We start from the raw sequence: 27,945 nt of genomic DNA on the forward strand, positions 1-27,945 counted from the left end.
TGACATTGTTTTTGTCAGGTGATTGGTGGGGAATGAAGCGCTGAGATCATTGGAACGGCTCCGATTCGGGCGGTAAGTACACAGGTTTTATGCTGCACAGTGGAGGTTTAGTGGACAACCCCTTCAATATTGTGTGGGTGATTGTTCGATGGAAAACTTTATATAGTTCTTGTAATTGTTCATCTTTTATTTATTTATTTATTTTTTTAGTTATCCCAAATTTAATTACATTTTTATTTTTTCATGTGTTCGTGTGCAGAAAGGCGGAAGCTTTTGATCTTGGTCCTTGAGCTCCTTACCGAAAACTGTGGTCTTCTGGGTGACGCCATTTCAGAAGATGTCTGGGAAGACGGAAGTCTCATAGGGCAAGAACTGGTGAGCGAGCAGTACCGCGATCACGGTGCAAGTAATGAATGTGTTAAATATCTCCTTGTCAGGCCCCTAAATGATGATATTGGCCGTCCGTCCTATATTAAGTTTACATCAATAAAAACTTGCTTTCCAAGCACTTCTTGGCTCCTCTGGATATCGGAGGCCTAGCCCGCCGCCCCGGTTGTTATGGCAACCTAAGAAGGCAAACAATAAGACAATGTCAATAACGCCTTTTATTTCTCTGATATTTCTTCTCCTTCCAAAGGTTATGCATGGACAACAAGGCTGCAGAACTTAATTAGAAATGATTTTTTTTTTAGAGGGTTGCTGCTTTTTATTTAGTTTTTTATTTTTCTGCTATAATTTGCACACTTCTTATGATTTAAACCTATTCCAATAACGTAATAAGCAGTCATTTTTTTTTTTTTCCTTTTTCCAGAGATGTAAACTGCTTTTTGTGCTTGATACTCTTGGGGAGACGATATTGTATCATAAAAATAGCAATCGTTCTGAGAAGCCTGACTCTTCTCTTGTGAACCGCAGAATGGCATTTATCAGCATCTCGCTTTTTACAATGCGACTTCTGCAAACACTCATCCCAGTGGAAAAGGTAAGAGATGAAGGCCAGTCCTGAAAAGGCAGAAACCTTTAAAAGGCTTCTTTCTGCAGATTGTTTTGGTTAATATTAATGCCCCAGGTTATCCGCTGCCGTCTTCACTCCACTTTGCAGTTGTGACCACTCTGTAGGCTGAAATTTACAGCCGGGAATCGTTAGCTGTACTCGCTATTGATCTGGCCATAAACCTTTGTGAAATCATGTAGTGCCAGGGCACCTGATCTGCAAGGATAATATCCAGCATATACGGCGGGACATGCTGGTTTGGTTACCATGCATCTGCTTATAATCTACCCTAAGCTTTAGTCTTCAGTGTCTGTAGATGATCGCATGAAGTGCGTAAGCCTGTCCGTTCCCAAAACCAGACCCCCATGTGCCACGCGCAGATCCATAGCAATAAACCGTGATGGAACCATTCTTTCCATGCACATTAGATCAATATTGGCCGCCTAGGTCATCACGTCTATGAGAGAGTCCCTGCTGATGATCTGTTGTTGATGACCTGTACTGGATGTAGGTCTCCAGTATGGTGTGATTGGAAAACTCTTTAAGGGCTATGCAGTACGCAGCTTTTCTTTTTGGATTGCAGTGGGGTGCAGCTCTTACCTTAGTGTTATCACTTTTCCTGTGTCTGTGCCAGGTGATCCATTTTTGGTGGAATTTAGCTTGTGCCCTTGCACTGAGGGCCGCAAGACTGACACGATGTCCTCTGGGCGTCACGTCAGAGCGTAAGAAATTAGCTGGCCTCCCGTCCAGCAGCCAAGTATCACTGACCTGGACGCCATACCGGAGCACTGCAAATGGACCCACTTGTCTCTATAACATGATGTAGAGGGGCATAGACCTTAATTCCAGTGATGCATCACTTACTAGGCTGCTAGCTTTGGTTTTGATGAAATCACTCTTTCATCTGCTGCAGATTTACCAGTTCACTGAATGCTGAGCTCTGTATATCCCCCACCCATAACACTGATGGCTTTCTGTAAACTGTGCATAGGCAGAAAGCTGTGAATCGATATTGGGAGGGGCATTAAAGAGAGCACATGAATATGGAGGACTACATGGCCGCACGTTTACTAGTCTTTGATGATCTCCTGCTGATAAAATGACTTTTTTTTTAATCAAAACTACAACAAGCAGCCAATTAAGTTCCTGATTGCTGGGATCAGAGTCAGACTCTGCGTAATGCTGCCCTCAGAGTTCGAAAAAAAACTGGTGACGGGTTCCCTGATCTAACTTCTCCATGTTTTCTTTGCATTAGTTTTGCTGCCAGTAATGATGGAAAAGGCTTTGCTATAGTGTGTGTGTGTGTCTACACATATATGTATATAGTATAATTGTGTGGATTTTTTATTTTATTGAGCCAATGTTTGTTGTCATTTGTTATAGTTGCTTCTGTAATATTACACCTATGTATCTCATCTAGAAATGTAACTTTCTTAGTTTCTCCACTAAGGTGACATTCTCTTTTTCTTTAGCTTTCCCTACATTACATAATCTAGTGTCTTCTGTATTCGTATTCTAGTACTATGTACTAATTGCAACACTGTGAAACATGTACAGATAGAAGTGCCATGTTTTCTAGATGATTTTCCATTGAAAATTCTTGCACTCCTGTGCCAAAATATATTTTACTAACAGCTAGAAAAAATGCATTTTTAATTTTCATTTAAAAAAAAATATCTAGAGCCTTTCCTCTTTTTTTCCGTTCAGTTGCCATCCTGTAGATGTAGCGGCTTCTCGTGCTATTCCTGGGCCTCTGCTGCCCTCTGCCTGTCCTGTCCTCACATATTTGCTGCAATCGTTGTCGTTTATTGTGTGGGTTCTTTCATATAGTTCATGTTCGATTATGTAAACTTTGTACATTTTAATTAGTCATTTATGACAAATCTTGTTCTTGCAATGTAATATGTAGGAAATGCATAGCAGCAAGTGGGCGTTAATATACAGCCTGCTTGTCCATGCAGAATCTGCCGCTCCATACACAGTGGGTGCTGGCCAGCTCCGTTATGAAAGAAATGATCATTTCTGGTATTGCTATGTCCGTGTCAGTCCAAAATAATGAACACATTACTTATCTCCCATGCTAAACCTCTTAGAAAAAAAACTAGATAAATAGAAGTGTCAGAATTTGAGCTTTTTGGGCGCCATGCCTCCCAAAATTAGACTAAGGACCACTACAACACCCCCACAAATTGAGGGGAAAAAAAAGCCCTCGTACAACTTTTATCAAAGTAAAAAAAAAAAAAAAAATTATATATATATATATATATATATATATATATATATATATATATATATATATATATATATATATATATATATATATATATATATATATATATATATATATATATATATATATATATATATATATATATATATATATATATATTATCAAAAAAAGAAAAGCAGCACAAAAAATAATAGAGAAGGTGGACTTTATTGCCTGAGCAGGCGTGGCGACGTTTCGGATATGAGAATCCTTTTTCAAGCAGTGAACAAGTGAGTGAAACCTCTCTTTATACAAATCCTGAGCATATCCAATCAGTACATTCATTACATTCAATAACATAGATGCTGGATAGGTGTAACTGTTAATATTTCAACATTCAGTGCAAAATGTGACCTGTGTTTCAATTATAAAAATTCATTATCTATACATACAGTGCATTACACATCCTGTACATAATCCTAAAACATTGCTCAATGAGCAATTAACAATTATAAAATCCAGGTGCTCCAATCCCCCGAATCATGGTAATAATGCACTTACAGCGTTGTATACATGCGTGCCCCTGTCTTCGGCGTCCTAGCGCACTTACTGCGCATGTCTGTGACATCACAGCCAGTGTAACCACAATGCACAGGCACGCAACTGCGCAGTATCGCAAAGCAGACAGCGGCGCCATTTTATTTAAGGGAAAAATCGCTATATGAAGAGATTCGCCGCTTCATATAGCGATTTTTCCCTTAAATAAAATGGAAAAAGGATTCTCATATCCGAAACGTCGCCACGCCTGCTCAGGCAATAAAGTCCACCTTCTCTATTATTTTTTGTGCTGCTTTTCTTTTTTTGATATTATTGCTGGAGGCCATTTGGACTGCTGGTTGGGAGAGCTTTGCACACTATTGAGGTAGTATTGGATGCTGTTCCTGTTTTATATATATATATATATATATATATATATATATATATATATATATATATATATATATATATATATATATATATATATATATATATATATATATATATATATATATATATATATATATATATATATATATATATATATATATATATTATATATATATATATATATATATATGTGACACAGGCCATTATTTAACAATCAAAGCAAACAAAACAAAGGCATGCAACTAGTGCGATACATAGTCACACTAGTCATTAACCAGCACAAGGTGGGATGAAATCAAAATGAGCAACTACCCTGCATTAAGTAAATGAGTAAATAGCAATGGCACATGTAAATAACAACATAGGTTACTTAACTCTATTTAGATAAAAAGAATAAAAGCCCACCGCGACAAGATGACCAAGTCGCGACAAGGTGACCAAGTCGGGACAGTCCTATCTGTTGATTAAACTGTCTAAGTGCCAGCAGTACCCTATGTTCTTTACATGCACTATTGCCTTTTTACTCATTTATTTACTGCAGGGTATTTGCTCATTTATGTTTTTTTTTTCTTCTTAGCTTGTGTGAATTATTTTTAAAAGTAGTAAAACAAAAAGACGTTACCCTATTTATAATGACCCTCATAATTGTTGTCATTTCTCTCACATGCTAAACCTCTTAGCCATACAGTAACGCCATAAAGTGATATCTAAATAGTTTTTTTTCCCTATACCCCAATACATTTTACATAAGTTAAATAGCATCTTAAAAAAATTTTTTGTAAAAAACCCTAAAATTCTCTCCCGGTAAGCCAACGAGCTCGAATACAGCGGAGTCGCCAGAAAAATAATAATAAAAAATCTTCACTTTTGGAAGACGAAGATCAAAACAACGGAGATAAATGGCCCATTCCTTAAGGGGTTAAAGCGCCCCCCATTCTGTTTGCATAGTCTCCATGCTCAGCCTCTGCGCCACTGTTGCTTGTAATGTAAGGTTTTGTACATGCGATCAAGTTTTCACAAACAGCCGGATTTAAAGGAAGCAAAACCTCCTTTGTGATAGATTTGCGCTTCACTCCAGTGGCTTAAAAATAATGAGGCCAGCATGGATAGGTTGATATTCTGCTCATATTCCTAGTCATTGAAAATACATGCTGTGCTAAGCACATTAAGTCACAAAAGTGCCTCCCTTTAGTGGGTTTGATTTCTGAAGACATTACAGTAGAGCTGGAATTCTAATCAGCGCAGGCAATATTCCATCCAAAGCTCGAGAGCTCACGGAACAAGCTTCTCCAAATTGGTCCTTAAGGGAACTGCACTGGGCACATTGATGGCGGGGTTTTATGTCTTTGTGTCTCGCAATGAAATATTTAAATATAATGCTTCTCAATAAAATATTTAAATATTGGTAAAATTGGGGCTTTCGCCGGAGGTTGCCGCTGAGCAGAGAAAGTCTTGACCTCGGTGAAACGTGTTATATGCATGTACGATTTTTACACGTTTGTTCTTTTCTCTTTTTAAGGCAAATCATGTGTTGCCGGAGAGTTTGATGAACGCTTTGTTTCTCTTATCTGTCGACCTGCCATTCCGTACTGCTTACCCCAGTGTTCATGAGTCTGTTATAGCTTTCATGGAGCAGCTGAATTCTGAAGACTACTGGGTCTACAAGCAAGCCTCGGAGACCGCCTATTCAATCGAATGTACAACTTCTTTTATGTCCTACTCCACAAAGGAGGTTTGTATAGTGCAGCGAGGTATATAATCTGCAATCCTAGCAGTATATGTATGTCTAATTGTATATGTGCACTTAGGCTCGTTTCACACTAGGGTACAGCAGGGCTGCGGATGAAAGCCTTCTTCCTCCGTTATGCCCTGCCCACTGCCGCGCCTCTTCCTTCAGCTCCACCTACGTCTGCATGCGTCCTGTGTACCCTATCTTTAACATTGGGTACGCCGGCCATGCGGATGTATGTAGATGCCTCCACATGCATCGCCTTGACGCTACGCTGATCTGCATCGAATGCAACATGTTGCATTTTGTTGTGGTCGGCGCAGTGTCAAAACGACGCAGGCAGAGGCATCCGCATACATCCGCCTGGCCTGCCTACCCAATGTTAAAGATAGGGTGCTTAGGACGCATGCAGATGTAGGCAGAGCTGAAGGAAGAGGCGCGACAGTGGGTGGGGCTTAACGGAGATAAAAGGATGTCATCCGCAGCCCTGCCGAACACTAGTGTGAAACTAGTCTTAATGTTACGTGAAAATATACTGAATTTACAAAACCATATACTATTTTTAATTGGTATTGCAAGGATACTACTATTCACGCAGAGTATATATAATTTTTGTGACCCAGTCCCTTTAACTTTGAAGACCAGCGGTCCCATCGTTCCAGTTGATTTGAGTGAAACCGCATAGTCTTAACTCATCTAGCAATGACCACAGATGAAACGGCGTAGCCTGGGTAGATTCAGGATGGGATGATGTTTTATGTTAATTTGCAGTGGAATGAAACTGACAATGGAAATGACCAACTGTAGGTGGAAGGAAGATTGTAGGGGCAAGTATCGCATCAATCCTACTGCTAAGATTTTGTTGTAGCCTGTAGTTAGAGACTGATGTATACATAGATATAGATATTCTGTTCAGCGGGGATGTGTATCTTGGGAATTCTGAAAGCTCTCCCATCAAAATTTTTATCCTGTTAATATATTGCAGTCATCATATTATATAGCACTGTGTACTTACAATTGCTCATTTTGCCTTCTGCCCAGCTAAGTCTTCTCTTTTACGTTAGATCTGTGACATCACGTGATTGAAAACTGACTAGCTGAATCCTTCTACGCTCTCTGGAAGCCCAGCTTCACCTCCTCTTCAACTCCTGATCCATCTGCTCCACTCCTCCCCTCTGCCAAGGACTTTGCAGTGAGGTAGAATTGTAGTTCTAGTGATGACTTATACAGGCAAAATAGACTTTCTGTTTTCTACAATAGAGCGTAGAGGGATTCAGCTATTCAGTTTTTAGTCAGGTAGTGTCACAGACTTAATGGAAAAGAGAAGAATAAATGGGGTAGAAGGGCAAAAGGAGCAATTGTAAGTGCACAGTGCTATATAATATCATTGCAATATATTAAGAGGATAAAAATCTTGAGTGCTTCTTTAAGCAACTCATAGTCAGAGTAGAGAGATGTTGTTGTACTTGTTGGATTTTAGGGAAAAAACAATATGCTTTACGTTTTCAAATTGTTTATAACCTGGACGGTTTTTATATAAAATAATGAGCTATGCGTAACACTTTTTTTTTTTTTTTTTTTTTTAAATGGCTCCCTTGAATTCAAAAAGAATTTCTCAGTTTTTAAATCATTTTGTTTTTACTGTACACATGGACGAGAGGGAGGCTCAACCACCACCAGCTCTCTCACCTCACAGGCAAACATAGGATTGTGGTTGGAGCAAGAGGCATATGTCTGATCTTCTGGGGCACATGTCCGCTGTTCATCAGCCATTTCTGTCAGTCCTAGAGACTCCTACATTTTTGCGACCATGCCTCTTCTTTCATGAGAATGTGAGAAAGAATGGATGATGGGAATCTCCACTTGTTCTGTAGATAAGTGATAAATAATAATTTCTCCTTCGCCTCATTGGGGGACACAGACCGTGGGTGTATGCTGCTGCCAATAGGAGGCTGACACTAAGTGATACAAAAAAAGTTAGCTCCTCCCCTGCAGTATACACCCTCCTGCTGGCTCCCAGCTAACCAGTTCTTGCTTAGTGTCTGTAGGAGGCACATGGGTCTGTTTCAGACCCCAACGTTTTTATTTCCTGGTCGTAAAGGCATATGGCCAGTATTCCCAGTCTTAAAGGTGCATGACCAGTATTCTCTGGTCTTAAAGGTGCATGACCAGTATTCCCTGGTCTTAAAGGTGCATGACCAGTATTCCCTGGTCTTAAAGGTGCATGACCAGTATTCCCTGGTCTTAAAGGCGCATGACCAGTATTCTCTGGTCTTAAAGGCGCATGACCAGTATTCCCTGGTCTTAAAGGCGCTTGATCAGTCCGAGGAGCCCTCCGCCGCCGACCCCAGCTTTATCCTCTAGTTCCCCTCAGTGGACTTCTTCACTGACCAATCCATGGTTCTCTGACCAAGAGATTGAATCCCTCTGTGTACCCTCTGTGTACCCTCTGTGTTTGGAGTGCTCGCAGGACCAATATACATGGTCCCTATCCTACATGGGAGCCGTCGGCTAGCAGGGGCCGCAAGTATTCTAGAAACGTGCAGGCGTCTAGAAACATACAGGCATCTAGAAAACGGAAGTTTTTCGTTTTCTGCTCCCTCACCAATGATTTGATGACAACAAGGCTCTGAATATGGATTGGATATTGCCTGAGCTTGCCAGAGCTTCAGAGACTAAACTCCCTCGAGAGCATTTGCCATTCAATTCGGATAAGCGATTCACTGGACAGAAGCCTCTACGTGGGATGCCATGCCTGGCCTGTTTTTCAAAGGGAGACGGGTCCTTTAAAGGGCACCGATTTCCTCACACCATCAACAGACGAGCACACGGAGTGTCGTCTCCATGTTTCCTCTTCTGCATCCAGGCCTAACGCCAGACAACCTGTCCTGTCCACCTGGAGACCTGAACTCTGTGGACATATAGAGGCACCCTTTTTGGCGTACGAGCTCCCCCCTCTGCATCACCACTATTTAGTGGATGATGCAAGAAGGCGGACAATTCCTCTCCACTTCCCTGTTAAGAGGTTGATGGATCGAGGGTTCCTAATTTTTATCTCTGCACCATGAAAAGGAGATGGCAAGAGACTATGACCTGCTGGATGCAGCCGCACATTCTGCCATGGGGCAGATTAACCGGGTAGAATCTCCTGTGGTATACCTACCAGTATCCCTACCTGATGGGTCATCAATTAAAAATACCACGGACTGTCAGATAGCAAATCTGGTTCGTTCCGTCTTGCGGCTTCGGGTCCAGCGCTCTATCCTCCCTAGCGGCCGCATGGATTGCTAGAGCAATGGTCTCCTGGCTGGAGACCTTAACTACCTTGATTCACACCATCAACAACTGGCCAATCAAATCCTTTGAGCGGGAGACTGACAAAGGATTGTATAAGGATTGTCCAGCACAGTCTAGATCTAAGGGATCTTGGTTCCAAACAGGGGAACGAAAAGTAAGATCGACCCTGGACCTCAAACTTCTAACAACCTTTGACATGGTCCTCCTTTGGATGGAGTTCCTCTGCTCAGCCATTACTTCAACAGAAAAAGGTGCAGTTTCCGGCATCCATCGACATTCGGGTTGCTTGCCCTCTGCAAAAATTCCTTCGCCTTTCCATTCGTCAACAGCATTTTCAAGTCACAACCTTGTCCTTTGGCCTTGCTTCCGCACCCGAGTGTTCGCTCGGGTCATGGCGGATGTCATGTTTCTCTTGCACTCTAGAGGCGTGCTCGTCCTGCCCTGTTTGGTCTGTCTAGCCGCCCTTCCAGGACTACGCTGAGTCGTCTATATCTCTTGCGATACCTTCTCTCCTGGGCTGGCAGCTACACTTAGACAAGTTCTCCTCATTTCCAGCCCAGCAGATATCCTTTTTGATGATGATCCTGCACACTTCTAGAAGGATGGTAATTCTTCCTCGAGACAAGGTCATGGCCCTTCAACAGGGAGCTCGCGCAAGGAGAGTTCTGAGGACTTGATTACTCACCCCCTCATTTCATTCGATTTACTAGGAGAGTTCTGAGGAAAAATGGTGACGACGATGGAAGCGGTTTCCTTCGCTCCGCTCGTTTTCAGCAAGTCAGGGCCTTTCTCCCAGTTCAATGGTTATTAGTAACTACCAATGCCAGTCTTTTTCTCCCTATCATTGTTCTGGAGATCCGAACGGTAGTCCTACAGCAGGTCCACTGCCTTCTGGCGGGTCACCCTATCTGAATTCAATTGGATAATGCCACGGCGGTGCCATACGTCGGTCATCTAGCAGGTACCCACGGTCAGGCGCCATGACCGAGGTACCTCACTTTCTCTGATGGGCCAAAGTCTATTATTCGGTGATCTCGGCAGTATATATCCCAGAAGTAGAACTCTGAACGGCAAACAAATTCAGCCGTCAGGGTTCCGCCTCAAGTCAGTGGGAACTTCACCCCGAAGTCTTCCATCAGATCTGCCCTTACTGGAGCTCTCCAGTTGTAGGTGGGATGACATCCAGACTGAAGGCCAATGTACTCGAGTTCGTGGTTCGGCCTCGAGATCCAAGAGCCATCGCTCTCCATGCTCTGGTTCTGCCGTGGTACCAGTTTCCATAACTCCCCTTCCACTGCTTCCGAAAGCCTTTCGGAAGCAGAAAGGGGCCCCAGTGATCCTCAGAGATCCGCACTGACCACGTCCGTTTTTTGTTTGCGGAGCTAGTATCTTCTCGCCTTATCGCAGCACAACTGCAAGTAGGGACTTTCTCACAGGGAGTTTTCACACGTAGTTCTTCCCTATCGCATACCGTTAGATCATTGGGACCTTATTATTCCTAGGAGCCTTACAGTAGGCTCCTTTTTCATCCGGGCAGACTTTACTATCAGGGTAAGTCGTCCCGTTCTCCTCTGCGATATTCTCACTCTGACGAGTCTTCGGAGCTAGCTTCTCTGCTCTTTCAGACTTTTTTCCCTTATTATCTTCGAGGCAAGGTTGTCCTCAGGCCATCTCCATCCCTTGTTACCAAGGTGGTACTGTATTACCACTGTTATGAGGGCATAGCTCTTCCCTCATCTCTTTTGGTTCCAGTCCACAAAATGGAATAAGATCCCCCATATTCTGGACGAAGTGAGTGCTCTGAGTAGGTACGTCTTGAGGACGGCGTCCTTCTGAAGGTTGGACGTTTTATTTGGGCTTCCTGACGGTAGAGGAAGGCTTCCTGACATTTTCAGGAAGGGTTTAGCTGTTTCATCGACCATGATAACATGGTGAATTCTTTTCACCATCCAGGAGTCCTTCCGTGCTAGATGTCAGCCTATCTCCCTGTCTATCAAGGGTTCTAGGCACCAGGCGTCAGCAAGGCACGCCTGCAAGCTTGCGGATTCGTCCAGTCCGCATGCATTCTTGAAGCACTATAATTCCCACACTTCCACAGATGTGAGTCTGGGCAGGCGGACTCTGCAGGCCGCGGTGGCGCACTTGTAAGTAGCGGTCACTGTTATGTTTGCTAATGACAGGTGTAATGAAGGCAATCCAGAAACACAGTGTGCTTAGCGATCAGAGCGCACACAGTGATCTGACAAATACCCAAAAATACAAGAACGAGCTCTGAGACGTGGAAACTCTGTAGACTGCACACCTGATCCTATCCTAAACACAACTAAAAGCGGCTGTGGATTGCGCCTAACAACTACCTAGGCAACTCGGCACAGCCTAAGAAACTAGCTAGCCTGAAGGTAGAAAAATAGGCCTGACTTGCCCCAGAGAAATTCCCCAAAGGAAAAGGCAGCCCCCCACATATAATGACTGTGAGTAAGATGAAAAGACAAAACGTAGGGATGAAATAGATTCAGCAAAGTGGGGCCCGATATTCTAGGACAGAGCGAGGACAGTAAAGCGAACTTTGCAGTCTACAAAAAACCCTAAAGCAAAACCACGCAAAGGGGGCAAAAAAAACCCACCGTGCCGAACTAACGGCACGGCGGTACACCCTTTGCGTCTCAGAGCTTCCAGCAAAACAAAAGACAAGCTGGACAGAAAAAAAGCAACAAAAAAGCAAAAAGCACTTAGCTATACAGAGCAGCAGGTCACAGGAACAATCAGGAGAAGCTCAGATCCAACACTGAAACATTGACAAGGAGCAAGGATAGCAGCATCAGGCGGAGTTAAGTAATGAAGCAGTTAACGAGCTCACCAGAACACCTGAGGGAGGAAGCTCAGAAGCTGCAGTACCACTTGTGACCACAGGAGTGAATTCAGCCACAGAATTCACAACAGTACCCCCCCTTGAGGAGGGGTCACCGAACCCTCACCAGAGCCCCCAGGCCGACCAGGATGAGCCGCATGAAAGGCACGAACAAGATCGGAAGCATGAACATCAGAGGCAAAAACCCAGGAATTATCTTCCTGAGCATAACCCTTCCATTTAACCAGATACTGGAGTTTCCGTCTAGAAACACGAGAATCCAAAATCTTCTCCACAATATACACCAAAACCGGGGCAGGAGGCTCAACAGATGGAACCATAGGTGCCACGTATCTCCGCAACAACGACCTATGGAATACATTATGTATGGAAAAGGAGTCTGGGAGGGTCAAACGAAAAGACACAGGATTGAGAACCTCAGAAATCCTATACGGACCAATAAAACGAGGTTTAAATTTAGGAGAGGAAACCTTCATAGGAATATGACGAGAAGATAACCAAACCAGATCCCCAACACGAAGTCGGGGACCTACACGGCGTCTGCGATTAGCGAAAAGTTGAGCTTTCTCCTGGGACAAGATCAAATTGTCCACTACCTGAGTCCAGATCTGCTGCAACCTATCCACCACAGAATCCACACCAGGACAGTCCGAAGACTCAACCTGTCCTGAAGAGAAACGAGGATGGAACCCAGAATTGCAAAAAAATGGAGAAACCAAGGTAGCCGAGCTGGCCCGATTATTAAGGGCGAACTCAGCCAATGGCAAAAAGGACACCCAATCATCCTGGTCTGCAGAAACAAAACATCTCAGATATGTTTCCAAGGTCTGATTGGTTCGTTCGGTCTGGCCATTAGTCTGAGGATGGAAAGCCGAGGAAAAGGATAGGTCAATGCCCATCCTACCACAAAAGGCTCGCCAAAACCTTGAAACAAACTGGGAACCTCTGTCAGAAACAATATTCTCAGGAATGCCATGCAACCGAACCACATGCTGAAAGAACAAAGGTACCAAATCAGAGGAGGAAGGCAATTTAGCCAAGGGCACCAGATGGACCATTTTAGAAAAGCGATCACAGACCACCCAAATGACTGACATCTTTTGAGAAACGGGAAGGTCAGAAATGAAATCCATCGAAATATGTGTCCAAGGCCTCTTTGGGACCGGCAAGGGCAAAAGCAACCCACTGGCACGAGAACAGCAGGGCTTAGCCCTAGCACAAATCCCACAGGACTGCACAAAAGTACGTACATCCCGTGACAGAGATGGCCACCAGAAGGATCTAGCCACTAACTCTCTGGTACCAAAGATTCCAGGATGACCAGCCAACACCGAACAATGAAGTTCAGAGATAAGTTTATTAGTCCACCTATCAGGGACGAACAGTTTCTCTGCTGGACAACGATCAGGTTTATTCGCCTGAAATTTTTGCAGCACCCGCCGCAAATCAGGGGAGATGGCAGACACAATGACTCCTTCCTTGAGGATACCCGCTGGCTCAGATAAACCCGGAGAGTCGGGCACAAAACTCCTAGACAGATCATCCGCCTTCACATGTTTAGAGCCCGGAAGGTACGAAATCACAAAGTCGAAGCGGGCAAAAAATAACGACCAACGGGCCTGTCTAGGATTCAAGCGCTTGGCAGACTCGAGATAAGTCAAGTTCTTATGATCAGTCAAGACCACCACGCGATGCTTAGCTCCTTCAAGCCAATGACGCCACTCCTCGAATGCCCACTTCATGGCCAGCAACTCCTCGATTGCCCACATCATAATTCCGCTCAGCAGGCGAAAACTTCCTGGAAAAGAAAGCACATGGTTTCATCACTGAGCAATCAGAACCTCTCTGTGACAAAACCGCTCCTGCTCCAATCTCAGAAGCATCAACCTCGACCTGGAACGGAAGAGAAACATCTGGCTGACACAACACAGGGGCAGAACAAAAACGACGCTTCAACTCCTGAAAAGCTTCCACAGCAGCAGAAGACCAATTAACCAAATCAGCACCCTTCTTGGTCAAATCGGTCAATGGTTTGGCAATGCTAGAAATGAAGCGACGATAAAAATTAGCAAAGCCCAGGAACTTTTGCAGACTTTTCAGAGATGTCGGCTGAATCCAATCCTGGATGGCTTGGACCTTAACTGGATCCATCTCGATAGTAGAAGGGGTAAAGATGAACCCTAAAAATGAAACTTTCTGCACACCGAAGAGACACTTTGATCCCTTCACAAACAAAGAGTTAGCACGCAGGACCTGAAAAACCATTCTGACCTGCTTCACATGAGACTCCCAATCATCTGAGAAGATCAAAATGTCATCCAAGTAAACAATCAGGAATTTATCCAGATACTCACGGAAGATGTCATGCATAAAAGACTGAAACACAGATGGAGCATTGGCAAGTCCGAACGGCATCACTAGATACTCAAAATGACCCTCGGGCGTATTGAATGCAGTTTTCCATTCATCTCCTTGCCTGATTCTCACCAGATTATACGCACCACGAAGATCTATCTTAGTGAACCAACTAGCCCCCTTAATCCGAGCAAACAAGTCAGATAACAATGGCAAGGGATACTGAAATTTAACAGTGATCTTATTAAGAAGGCGGTAATCAATACACGGTCTCAGCGAACCATCCTTCTTGGCTACAAAGAAGAACCCTGCTCCCATTGGTGATGACGATGGGCGAATATGTCCCTTCTCCAGGGATTCCTTCACATAACTGCGCATAGCGGCGTGTTCGGGCACGGATAAATTAAATAATCGACCTTTAGGGAATTTACTACCAGGAATCAAATTGATAGCACAATCACAATCCCTATGCGGAGGTAGAGCATCGGACTTGGGCTCTTCAAATACATCCTGATAATCAGACAAGAACTCTGGGACCTCAGAAGGGGTGGATGACGAAATCGACAAAAATGGAACATCACCATGTACCCCCTGACAACCCCAGCTGGATACCGACATGGAATTCCAATCCAATACTGGATTATGGGTTTGTAGCCATGGCAACCCCAACACGACCACATCATGCAGATTATGCAACACCAGAAAGCGAATAACTTCCTGATGTGCAGGAGCCATGCACATGGTCAGCTGGGCCCAGTATTGAGGTTTATTCTTGGCCAAAGGTGTAGCATCAATTCCTCTCAATGGAATAGGACACCGCAAAGGCTCCAAGAAAAACCCACAACGTTTAGCATAATCCAAATCCATCAGATTCAGGGCAGCGCCCGAATCCACAAACGCCATGACAGAAAACGACGACAAAGAGCATATCAAGGTAATGGACAGAAGGAATTTGGACTGTACAGTACCAATGACGGCAGACCTAGCGGACCGCTTAGTGCGCTTAGGACAATCAGAAATAGCATGAGTGGAATCACCACAGTAGAAACACAGACCATTCAGACGTCTGTATTCCTGCCGTTCAACTCTAGTCATAGTCCTATCGCACTGCATAGGCTCAGGTTTAACCTCAGGCAGTACCGCCAAATGGTGCACAGATTTACGCTCGCGCAAGCGTTGACCGATCTGAATGGCCAAAGACAAAGACTCATTCAAACCAGCAGGCATAGGAAATCCCACCATGACATCCTTAAGAGCCTCAGAGAGACCCTTTCTGAACAAAGCTGCCAGCGCAGATTCATTCCACTGAGTGAGTACTGACCATTTCCTAAATTTCTGACAATATACTTCTATATCATCCTGACCCTGGCACAAAGCCAGCAAATTTTTCTCAGCCTGATCCACTGAATTAGGCTCATCGTACAGCAATCCGAGCGCCAGGAAAAACGCATCGACACTACTCAATGCAGGGTCTCCTGGCGCAAGAGAAAATGCCCAGTCTTGAGGGTCGCCGCGCAAAAAAGAAATAATAATCAAAACCTGTTGAATAGGATTACCAGAAGAATGAGGTTTCAAGGCCAGAAATAGCTTACAATTATTTTTGAAACTTAGAAACTTAGTTCTATCTCCAAAAAACAAATCAGGAATAGGAATTCTTGGTTCTAACATAGATTTCTGATCAATAGTATCTTGAATTTTTTGTACATTTATAACGAGATTATCCATTGAAGAGCACAGACCCTGAATATCCATGTCCACACCTGTGTCCAGAATCACCCAAATGTCTAGGGGAAAAAAAAAAAAATGAACACAGAGCAGAAAAAAAAAAAAAAAAAATGTCAGAACTTTTTCTTTCCCTCTATTGAGAATCATTAGTTTGGCTCCTTGTACTGTTATGTTTGCTAATGACAGGTGTAATGAAGGCAATCCAGAAACACAGTGTGCTTAGCGATCAGAGCGCACACAGTGATCTGACAAATACCCAAAAATACAAGAACGAGCTCTGAGACGTGGAAACTCTGTAGACTGCACACCTGATCCTATCCTAAACACAACTAAAAGCGGCTGTGGATTGCGCCTAACAACTACCTAGGCAACTCGGCACAGCCTAAGAAACTAGCTAGCCTGAAGATAGAAAAATAGGCCTGACTTGCCCCAGAGAAATTCCCCAAAGGAAAAGGCAGCCCCCCACATATAATGACTGTGAGTAAGATGAAAAGACAAAACGTAGGGATGAAATAGATTCAGCAAAGTGGGGCCCGATATTCTAGGACAGAGCGAGGACAGTAAAGCGAACTTTGCAGTCTACAAAAAACCCTAAAGCAAAACCACGCAAAGGGGGCAAAAAAAAAACCACCGTGCCGAACTAACGGCACGGCGGTACACCCTTTGCGTCTCAGAGCTTCCAGCAAAACAAAAGACAAGCTGGACAGAAAAAAAGCAACAAAAAAGCAAAAAGCACTTAGCTATACAGAGCAGCAGGTCACAGGAACAATCAGGAGAAGCTCAGATCCAACACTGAAACATTGACAAGGAGCAAGGATAGCAGCATCAGGCGGAGTTAAGTAATGAAGCAGTTAACGAGCTCACCAGAACACCTGAGGGAGGAAGCTCAGAAGCTGCAGTACCACTTGTGACCACAGGAGTGAATTCAGCCACAGAATTCACAACAGGTCACACAGGGCCTGATCTATTGTTGTCCCCACCCAGGGACTGCTTTGGGACGTCCCACGGTCTGTGTCCCCCAATGAGGCGAAGGAGAAATAGGGATTTTTGTGTACTCACCGTAAAATCCTTTTCTCCGAGCCATTCATTGGGGGACACAGCTCCCACCCTGTTATTAGCTTATGCTTGTTTTTTAGAATATGACATGCTATACGCTCATATATTGTTATTGATCTCCTACTGCTTTTGCACCGAGCTGGTTAGCTGAGAGCCAGCAGGAGGGTGTATACTGCAGGGGAGGAGCTAACTTTTTTTGTATCACTTAGTGTCAGCCTCCTATTGGCAGCAGCATACACCCACGGTCTGTGTCCCCCAATGAATGGCTCGGAGAAAAGGATTTTACGGTGAGTACACAAAAATCCCTATTTTATTTATATAGCGCCAACATATTCTGCAGCACTTTACATAATAGAGGGGACTTGTTCAGACAGTAGACATTACAGCATAACAATAAACACAGATCAAAACAGATACCAAGGGGAATGAGGGCCCTGCTCGCAATCTTCCAATCTATGAGGAAAAGGGGAGACACGAGAGGTGGAAACAATTGCTTTCGTTGTTTGGACCAGCCATAGTGTAAGGATCGGGTGTTCATGTAAAGCTGCATGAACCAGTTATAAACCCAAGTATGTAACAGTACAGACACAAAGGACTATTAAATGGATCAAGCATATGAGAACATGTTGCGAGGAACATGGTTTACGTTTTTTGAATGGGCCACACAGGGATAGTTAGGTTAATGCATTGAGGCGGTAGCCCAGTCTGAACAAACGCGTTTTTAGGGCATGCATAAAACTGTGGGGATTAATCGTATTAACCTGAGTAGTGCATTCCAAAGAATTGGCGCAGCATGTGAAAAGTCTTGGAGACGGGAGTGGGAGGTTCTGATAATTGAGGATGTTGACCTCAGGTCATTAGCAGAACGGAGAGCACGGGTAGGTTGGAAGGCTGAGACCAGGGAGGAGATGTAGGGTGGTGCTGAGCCATGGAGTGCTTTGTGGGTAAGGGTAATAAGTTTATACTGAATTCTGGAGTGGATGGGTAACCAGTGTAGTGACTGGCACAAGGTAGAGGCATTGGTATAACGATTGGTAAGGAATATGATTCTGGCTGCAGCATTCAGGACAGATTGGAGTGGGGAGAGTTTGGTAAGAGGGAGGCCGATTAGTAGAAAGTTACAATAGTCCAGACGAGAATGAATAAGAGAAACAGAGTTTTTGCAGAGTCGAAAGTAAGAAAAGGGCGAATCCTAGAAATGTTTTTGAGGTGCAGATAAAGAGTGAGTATAGAGATGGCAATGCCAGGCAAAGGTAGGTTAGTAGTGGGAGAAAACACGAGGAGTTCAGTTTTTGACAGGTTCCGTTTCAGATAGAGGGAGAACATGATGTTAGAGACAGCGGTAAGACAATCACTGGTGTTTTCTAAAAAGGCAGGCGTGCTATCAGAAGAAGTGTATACACTGTGTTCCAAATTATTATGCAAATTGGATTTAAGGGTCATAAAGATTTAATTGTTTTGTTTTTCAAATAAACTCATGGATGGTATTGTGTCTCAGGGCTCAATGGATCACTGAAATCAATCTTAAACACATGTGATAATTAGTTTTCCAGGTGATTCTAATTAAAGGAAAACTACTTAAAAATTATGTTCCACATTATTAAGCAGGCCACAGGTTTCAAGTAATATGGGAACTAAAGAGCATCTCTCTGCTGCTGAAAAGCATTAAATAGTGCAATGCCTTAGACAAGATATGAAAACATTAGATATTCCACGAAAACTTGAGATTGGTCATCATACTGTGAAGAGATTTGTGACTGAAACAGAGCACAGACAGAGTTCATGCAGATAAAGGCATAATGAGGAAGGTTTCTGCCAGACAAATTCATGGGATTAAGAGAGCAGCTGCCAAAATACCATTACAAAGCAGCAAACAGTTATTTTAAGCTGCTGGTGCCTCTGGAGTCTTTCGAACCTCAAGGTGTAGGATCCTTCAAAGGCTTGCTGTGGTGCATAAACCTAATATTCAGCCACCCTTAAACATTGTTCACAAGCAGAAATGGTTAAAGTGGGCCCAGACATACATGAAAACTAATTTCCAAATAGTCTTGTTTACTGATGAGTGTCAAGCAACCCTGGATGGTCCAGATGGATGGAGTAGTGGATGGTTGGTGGATTGCCACCATGTCCCAACAAGGCTGCGACGTCGGCAAGGAGGTGGAGGGGTCACATTTTGTGCTGGAATCATGGGGAAACAGCTGGTAGGATGCTTTAAGGTTCCTGAAGGTGTGAAAATGACCTCTGCAAAGTATTTAGAGTTTCTGACTGACAACTTTCTTCCATGGTCTAAAAAGCAGAAACGTGCCTTCAGGAGCAAAATCATCTTCATGCATGACAATGCACCATCTCATGCTGCAAAGAATACATCGGAGTCATTGGCTGCCATGGGCATAAAAGGAGATAAACTCATGGTGTGGCCACCATCTTCACCTGACCTCAACCGTACAGAGAACCTTTGGTGTATCATCAAGCAAATGATCTATGAGGGTGGGAGGCAGTTCACATCAAAACAGCAGCTCTGGGAGGTGATTCTGACTTCATGCAAAGTAATACGAGCAGAAACTCTCCAAAATCTCACAAGTTCAATGCATGCAAGAATTGTGAAGGTGATATCAAAGAAGGGTTCCTATGTTAACATGTAACTTGGCCTGTTAGGAGGTTTTGGAGTAAAATAGCTGTTTTGTTCAGTGAATGTGACCTCCTAATGCTGCAAATTCCACAAATGAGCATTTTCAGTTCTTTAACCCTCCGTCACATACAATATTCGGACTAACGAGTTCACATACAATGTGCCTGTCAGGCGCCTGCTGGAAAAATACCTATAATATCTAATGTTTGCAATTTCAGTGCTCTAAAAGTGATCAGTGACCTTCATAGGGATGTAATAAAAGAGACTACACATAATCAGTTGCAAAAAAAAACCATTTACTTAACATAAAACTAATAACTATGAAATACAAACTTTTCAAAACTCCCGCCAAATAGTCCCCAGTTTGACTCTCTCAAAAAAATGTACAAAGAAAATTTTTGAACACAAACTTAATTTTAAGGTACCTTAAGTACTATTAAAAACATATTCAATCAGAAGTAGATGCTGAGGTTTCCCCAGAAAAGTCACACTTGCAGAGCAAATAGCAAGAATTACACACCATTTTTGCATGTGTCAGGCAAATTGCTTTATGACATTTGAGACATTCATAATTTGAAAGCCTTCTGGTTCCGCTTTCCGTTTGGCAGGTGGTGCATCTCCTTCTTTTGTGAGGTGGTGCAGATGGTGACTTTTCACCATCATCTTCTGGACGGAACCTTTTGAGCTGAACTTGAAGGCGAGAGGGGATACCGATTGTTTTCACGCTTCTCCTGCGTAGCTCTCCAAGTACTAGTTCATGGGCCAATTTTTTCAGATACAATCGTCTACGGAGTGGTTCAAGCTTGTTTTCAAGATAAATTACTTGTGAATTTATACCACCCAAATTCAACATAGCAAAAAATATGACCATTGGCCAGCGTTTGATGTTTCTGCTGACGTTGAAAGTGGAGCACATCTGATCTGCTGTATCCACACCCCCTTTGGTGGCATTGTAAAATGTAATTATCTCCGGTTTTTTTTCTGCCCCAGTCCCAGGATCGATGGCAGCATCATCATGAAGTGTTGATAGAAGAAGTACGATTTTTTTGGCATGTGGTACATAGGAAACTAAAGCCTTTCCATTATGGAATGCAAACATACTGCTGTACTGTTGTCTCTCTTTCACACTTACAAACTGTGGCGGCAATTCCCTTTTGTTTTTTCTTACAGTTCCCACATATGACAGCTTCTGAATTTTCAGATAATCAATCAGATCACAACTTGTAAACCAATTGTCAGCTGTAATATTGCGACCCGATCCAAATAAGGGTTCAGCCAGTCTTTTTACAACATCAATGGGTTTGTTGCTCACACAGTAGGGACCTTCTGGTTGTTTTCCTGCATAAACTTCCAGGTTGTAAGTGTAGGTCTTACTGGCATCAACAAGGGCATAAATTTTTATTCCATATTTGTTTGGCTTTGATGGAATATATTGACGAAAGGCACATCTACCACGAAAACCAGGGAGCATTTCGTCAATAGTGAGATTCTCTCCAGGGTAATAACTTTGTTTACAGTTTACAACAAATCTTTGAAATATATCACGAATTGGAGCAAGTCGGTCATGTGTTTTGCGTTCGGTTCGGGTAGTTCTGTCGTCAAACCGAAGGCAACGAATTAGAATCTTGAATCTGTTTATGGACATAACAAGGCTAAATTTTTCAACTCCATCCCCATCTTTACCCCAAAGTTCCTCCAAACTTTGTCTATTTGCCCTATAAGCTCCTGCAAGGTACAGTAATCCAAAAAAAGCACGCAGTTCTATTTCATCTGTGGGCTTGATGGTTCTGTTGCAGATGTACTTGTCCTTTATAATGTCTATATATTGGTTGGTATATGTGACAATAGAGTCCAGAATGTCATCTGTAAATATACTGTTCCAGCATTCAACTGCAGTTTTTGCATTACGTGCAGTTCCTATTACTGCAGGAAGGTGAGTAATAATGTGTAAAGGTTCCCTACGTTTTTTCTGGAATGGCTTCTTGTTCCATTTAGTATTTTTATCTTTTCCAATATAATATGATCCAACTTCTTCATCCTCACCACTGTCACCATCTTGCTCTGTTTCAGAATCCAGGACACATTCTTCCACCTCATCATGAGAATCAATCTCACTTTCCTCTCCTAAATCCTCATTCAGTGTGAGGTCTCTATCATCTAACAGCATGTTTGTTACTTCCTCAACATCAAGTTGTTTGGATAAATTGTACATTTTCCTCTCCATTTCAGCAGATAATCTGAAGCAAGAGAAGGAATATGTTAGGGAACTACTGTATATGCCTGAGCAGCACACTTTCTTTTATAAAATCTCCCTTATTTCTATGAAATATCCTCACATTTTGTGCTATACATTCATAAAACAAGCTAAAAAAACTATTGTGATGAATAAAAACATAAAATACCAACCTTACTGAATGTGACGTATTCACATATAATGAGCCTGAGAGATCTGTGCAGCTATATCCTCTCCCCTGAAGCTCTGAAATCCAACTGTGATATCAGGTTTCACAGACCTTCAAGAGACAGGAGACTACCTGGAGGGAGGGGGTTTCCTCACAATCTGGTGAGGAAGGAGAAATGAAAGTAAAAGAGAAGCGCCTGTCAGATCAGTTGTATGTGACGGAGGGTTAAAGCATATCAAATGTTTAGAAATTCTACTGTGCCTAATAATTTGGAACAGTGCATTTTGAGTTTTTATTTATTTTGGAGATTATACGGTTATCATTGGGAGGTTTCTTCAATAAAATTCGATGTATAATCTAACAGGTGATGACTTTTATTAGACTGACTGTTATTTGCACCAACCATTTAGGAAAATCCGAGAAAAATATAATTTGCATAATAATTTGGAACACAGTGTAATTGGGTGTCATCAGCATAGAGATGGTACTGGAACCAAAATCTACTGATTGTCCAATAGGGGCAGTAAACAACGAGAAGAGGAGGGAACCTAGGACTGATCCTTGAGGAGCCTCAACAGTAAGGGGAAGATAGGAGGAACCAGCAAAAAATACAGTGAAAGAGCGGTCAGAGAGAATAGGAGAACCAGGAGAGAACGGTGTCCCTGAGGCCGATGGAGTGGAGCATAGAGAGGAGGAGCTGATGATCTACAATATCGAATGCTGCGGAGAGATCCAAGAGAATTAGCATGGAGTAGTGCCCATTAGGTTTAGCTGTTAGTAGATCACTAGATACTTTAGTGAGGGCAGTTTCAGCAGAGTGTAAAGAGCGGAAACCAGATTGTAGAGGATCGAGAAGAGAGTTATCTGAGAGATAGCGAATAAGATGGGAGTGGACCAGGCGTTCCAGGAGTTGAGATGTAAAGAAGATTAGAGACAGGTCTATAGTTGGCGGCACAGTTTTGGTCGAGGGATGGTTTTTTAAGTTATGGATGTATGATGGCACGCTTAAATGAGGAGGGAAAGATACCGGAAGAGAGAGAGAGGTTGAATATTTTTGTTAGGTGAGCGGTGACAGCAGTTAAAAAGGGACTGGGGAGATGTGACTGAATGGGATTACTGGTGCAACTGGTCGGGCAAGAAGATGCAAGGAGCCGGATTACTTCTTCTTCTGTAACTGGCTCAAATCCAGAGAGTGAACTAGATGCAGTGGGGGAGGGAGGAGAGTGCATGGTATGAGGGGAATGGGAGATAATTTCCTGTTGGATATGGTTGGTAAAGTGATAGGTTTCTTTTTCCCCAGAAAAGATCTTTAACTGGTGTTAAACTGTATAGATGGTGCTCTGAGCACTCTAGCTTTATATTGGGGAAATGCTCCAATGAATTTCTTCTGCTGGATTGTAAGATCATGTTTTTATAGTAATTCTCCTTTTAAATAGAATAAAAATCTCAAAAGTTCAAATAAGAAAAAGCCTAAATGATAATGTGCTGTAACCTGTGTGCCAGCCATGAATAGTCCTCCTTAGGATGTTCTGGACTCGCTAATGTTGGTGTGACGGATAACTACTTGCTCCAGATTTCCTTCACATGTGAGGGAATCTGTATCATAGGGTGAGTCCTATCCCCTTCAACACTCAGATGGAGAATCTTAAAAATTATAGTCAGTTGGGACTAAATAGCACCTAGCCCAAATTATAAGTGTCATCTGCCTTATCTTATCTTAGGAGGGGGCATTTGTTAATGGAAGCAATATGTTCCTTCTCCTTGATGAATATATGACTAAGCCGCCCTTTTTCTCGCTGCCTTGGGGAGCATTGATCTTTGGAAATAGTGCCTTCTTTTGATCAGGCTATTCCCATGCTGTCAAGTGGTGGGAATGTTCCCTCGGCACCTATGAAATGTTTTATTCTAGACCTCTGCGCAGGAATGAAGGCTTTCTCCCCCCTCCCACACACAAGTCGGCTTACCGGCAGAACTCTGCTAAATATAGTGTATTTAATGGTATACGGCACGGGCAAAGCAGAATCTTTACAATGACGGGTAATGCTGGATTGTTTAGAATGGGATGATGACATGAATGTGATGTGACACATGTCTCCTCTGTCCTTGTGTAACAGCTCGGATGGATTCGGAGCCTCTTTTGCTCCATTACTGTGCTTCTCATGCTGGGGATGTAACCAGTCATTAACAATATTGTCATTACTGCGGCAGTGCTAATAGAAGCTGCATTATATGGCTGCAGTTACTTCAGCAATGAAGAATGGCACCTCTGGGAACATTGAATGGATCCATGGAAGCTTTTTAAAGCTGTCTATAAACACACACCGTAAAATTGATGCGCGGCATGGCGTATCTTAAATACTAGTACCATAGAAATAGCAGCTCTAGAGTTGCTGGGTTATTGCCTAATCTTCCAGGAACTTGGGGGTAGCTTGGTGCAGGTGGCAAATGTCAAAAAGTCATTTATAGATTTTTTTTTTTTTTTTTAAATTGTTTGCCATCAAGTCCCTTTTTTTTCTCTTATGCTAGTAAATTTATGATAAAATTGTTCTTCAGCGGCTATCACTATCGCTGGAGATGACTGCATTAGGATTTATACAGTACTCATTGAAGTCGTAATGGCAGCAGAAAGAAAATGTAGTATTCAACTTCACTCCTGCCTCTTATTGTATTGGTAAAAGAAAATCAGACCCTTCATTTCAGATTTCGATCAGATGTTGATTATTGGTAAGCGAACGGTCTCGGATAAGGTGTTATCTGAGCATGGTTATCATAAAAACCTCTTTAAAGACAGATAAAAAGTTAAACCTTTATTAATAAATCATAAAGAGGAGACAAACCACACATAGTAACACACACGATACAAAAAGTGCATACTAGGTCCACCCTAACAATGATCCCTGAACCTAACTCCTACCTACCAGCAGAGGTTGGCACCCTATTAAGAAATATGAGAATGGTGCCCCCGCTGAACGGTGGCTGACCCTAATGTCCTGTGTGTCCCTCCTTGTAAGTGATCAATGCACAGCCAAGATATCCAAAGAGGACAACACAGTCACACTAATTGCTGAAGGGACAGCGAAAAAATGAGGGGAAGGAAGATAAATACAAGGTCAGGGAAAGTGACCTGTCATGCACAGTAATGAAGCAAAAGACTCCTCTGTTCTGAATCTACATTGTGTCTTTTGCATTTTTTAGGGCATAAATTCATAAATAAAATGAATAAATCTAATTGCCTGGGATAGTTCATTCCAGAGAATTGGCGCAGCACAAGAGAAGTCTTGGAAACGGGAGTGGGGGGTTCGTATTATTGAGGATGTTGGTCTTACTTCATTAGTGAAATAAAGGGCACTGGTAGGGTGGTAGACAGATGAGGGAGGAGATATAGGGTGGTGCAGAATTGTGGAGAGCTTTGTGGGTAGTGGATGTGCAATGACTGGCACAGGGTGGAGGATTTGGTGTAGCAGTTGGACAGGAATATTATCTTTACTAATAGGAAGACCAATTAGTAGAGCGTTGCAATAGTCCGCTATTGGTGTGCTACTAATATTCTAGTACACTTCTACACTGCTCGACCTGTCACTAATGTCTGCTCTCAGTCACTGGCTTTCCCTCTCTGGCAGAGAAAATTGTGCGGGAGCCCACGCCAGTTTTTTTCCGTGAATTAATCCCTTAACACCTACAGCTCCCATATTTTACACACGCACACACACACTACTAACATTATTAGGGAGGAATATATAAAAATATAACGGATATCCAGTGGTTTACTGCGTGTAAACCATGTCTCATATCCCGTCGGGTTCGGTAATGATTTAGCAAATGCCGACAATTGAATTAGCGGCTATTCTGCTATCTAGCTCTGTATAGAAATAAATATATATATATATATATATATATATATATATATATATATATATATATATATATATATATACCGTATATACTCGAGTATAAGCCGAGATTTTCAGCCCAAATTTTAGGGCTGAAAGTGCCCCCCTCGGCTTATACTCGAGTCACGGTAGCGGTGGGGTCGGCAGGTGAGGGGCTGAGGGCGCTGGGGTATACTTACCTAGTCCCAGCGATCCTCGCGCTGTCCCTGCCGTCCCACGGGCTTCGGCGCTGCAGCTTCTTCCTCTCTTCAGCGGTCACGTGGGACCGCTCATTACAGAAATGAATAAGCGGCTCCACCTCCCATAGGGGCGGAGCCGCTTATTCATTTCTCTAATCAGCGGTGCCGGTGACCGCTGATAGAGAAAGAAGCTGCAGCGCCGAAGACAGGAGGGGACAGCGCGAGGATCGCCAGGACTAGGTAAGTATGTTATATTCACCTGTCCTCGTTCCAGCCGCCGGGCGTCGCTCCATCTTCCCGGCCGGCGCCTCCATCTTCCCGGCGTCTGCGCTCTCTGACTGATCAGGCAGAGGGCGCGATGACGCATATAGTGTGCGCGGCGCCCTCTGCCTGATCAGTCAGAGCAGAGACGCCGGGAAGATGGAGGCGCCGGAACGAGATGCCGGGAGCTGCAATCAAGGGAGGTGAGTATGTGTTTTTTTTTTTTTTATTGCAGCAGTAGCAGCGGCAGCACAGATTAATGTGGAGCATCTATGGGGCACAGTGAACGGTGCAGAGCACCGTATAAGGCACAGCTAGGGGGCACAATGAACGGTGCAGAGCACCGTATATGGCACAGCTAGGGGGCACAGTGAACGGTGCAGAGCACCGTATATGGCACAGCTAGGGGGCACAGTGAACGGTGCAGAGCACCGTATATGGCACAGCTAGGGGGCACAGTGAACGGTGCAGAGCACCGTATAAGGCACAGCTATGGGGCACAATGAACGGTGCAGAGCACCGTATAAGGCACAGCTAGGGGGCACAGTGAACGGTGCAGAGCTCCGTATAAGGCACAGCTAGGGGGCACAGTGAACGGTGCAGAGCACCGTATAAGGCACAGCTATGGGGCACAATGAACGGTGCAGAGCACCGTATAAGGCACAGCTAGGGGGCACAGTGAACGGTGCAGAGCACCGTATAAGGCACAGCTAGGGGGCACAGTGAACGGTGCAGAGCACCGTATAAGGCACATCTATGGGGCACAATGAACGGTGCAGAGCACCGTATAAGGCACAGCTAGGGGGCACAATGAACGGTGCAGAGCACCGTATATGGCACAGCTAGGGGGCACAGTGAACGGTGCAGAGCACCGTATAAGGCACAGCTAGGGGGCACAGTGAACGGTGCAGAGCACCGTATAAGGCACAGCTAGGGGGCACAGTGAACGGTGCAGAGCACCGTATATGGCACATCTATGGGGCACAGTGAACGGTGCAGAGCACTGTATATGGCACAGCTAGGGGGCACAATGAACGGTGCAGAGCACCGTATATGGCACATCTATGGGGCACAGTGAACGGTGCAGAGCACTGTATATGGCACAGCTAGGGGGCACAGTGAACGGTGCAGAGCACTATATGGGGCACAGCTATGGGGAAATATGAATGGTGTAGAGCACTATATGGCACAGCTATGGGGAAATAATGATCTATTTTTATTTTTGAAATTCACCGGTAGTTGCTGCATTTCCACCCTAGGCTTATACTCGAGTCAATAAGTTTTCCCAGTTTTTTGTGGCAAAATTAGGGGGGTCGGCTTATACTCGGGTCGGCTTATACTCGAGTATATACGGTATATATATTATTGTAAGATTGCTCTCACTAAGTGTATTGGGGGACACTCGCTTGGCACGGGATTAACG

The 27,945-nt window shown here is 43.5% G+C and overlaps 1 protein-coding gene across 1 annotated transcript in view; it reads left to right on the plus strand.

The window, feature by feature from the left end:
• Positions 1-27,945, plus strand: part of RTTN (rotatin) — a 327,600-nt gene that overhangs the window by 44,457 nt on the left and 255,198 nt on the right. The window contains exons 11-13 of the mRNA XM_069730984.1: positions 260-375; positions 812-982; positions 5,650-5,862. Coding sequence (XP_069587085.1) covers positions 260-375; positions 812-982; positions 5,650-5,862 — 500 coding nt within the window. The remainder of the gene's footprint in view (positions 1-259; positions 376-811; positions 983-5,649; positions 5,863-27,945) is intronic.

This window comes from Ranitomeya imitator, chromosome 6 (genome assembly GCF_032444005.1).
Source record: "Ranitomeya imitator isolate aRanImi1 chromosome 6, aRanImi1.pri, whole genome shotgun sequence".
NCBI classification, from domain to species: Eukaryota; Metazoa; Chordata; class Amphibia; order Anura; family Dendrobatidae; genus Ranitomeya; species Ranitomeya imitator.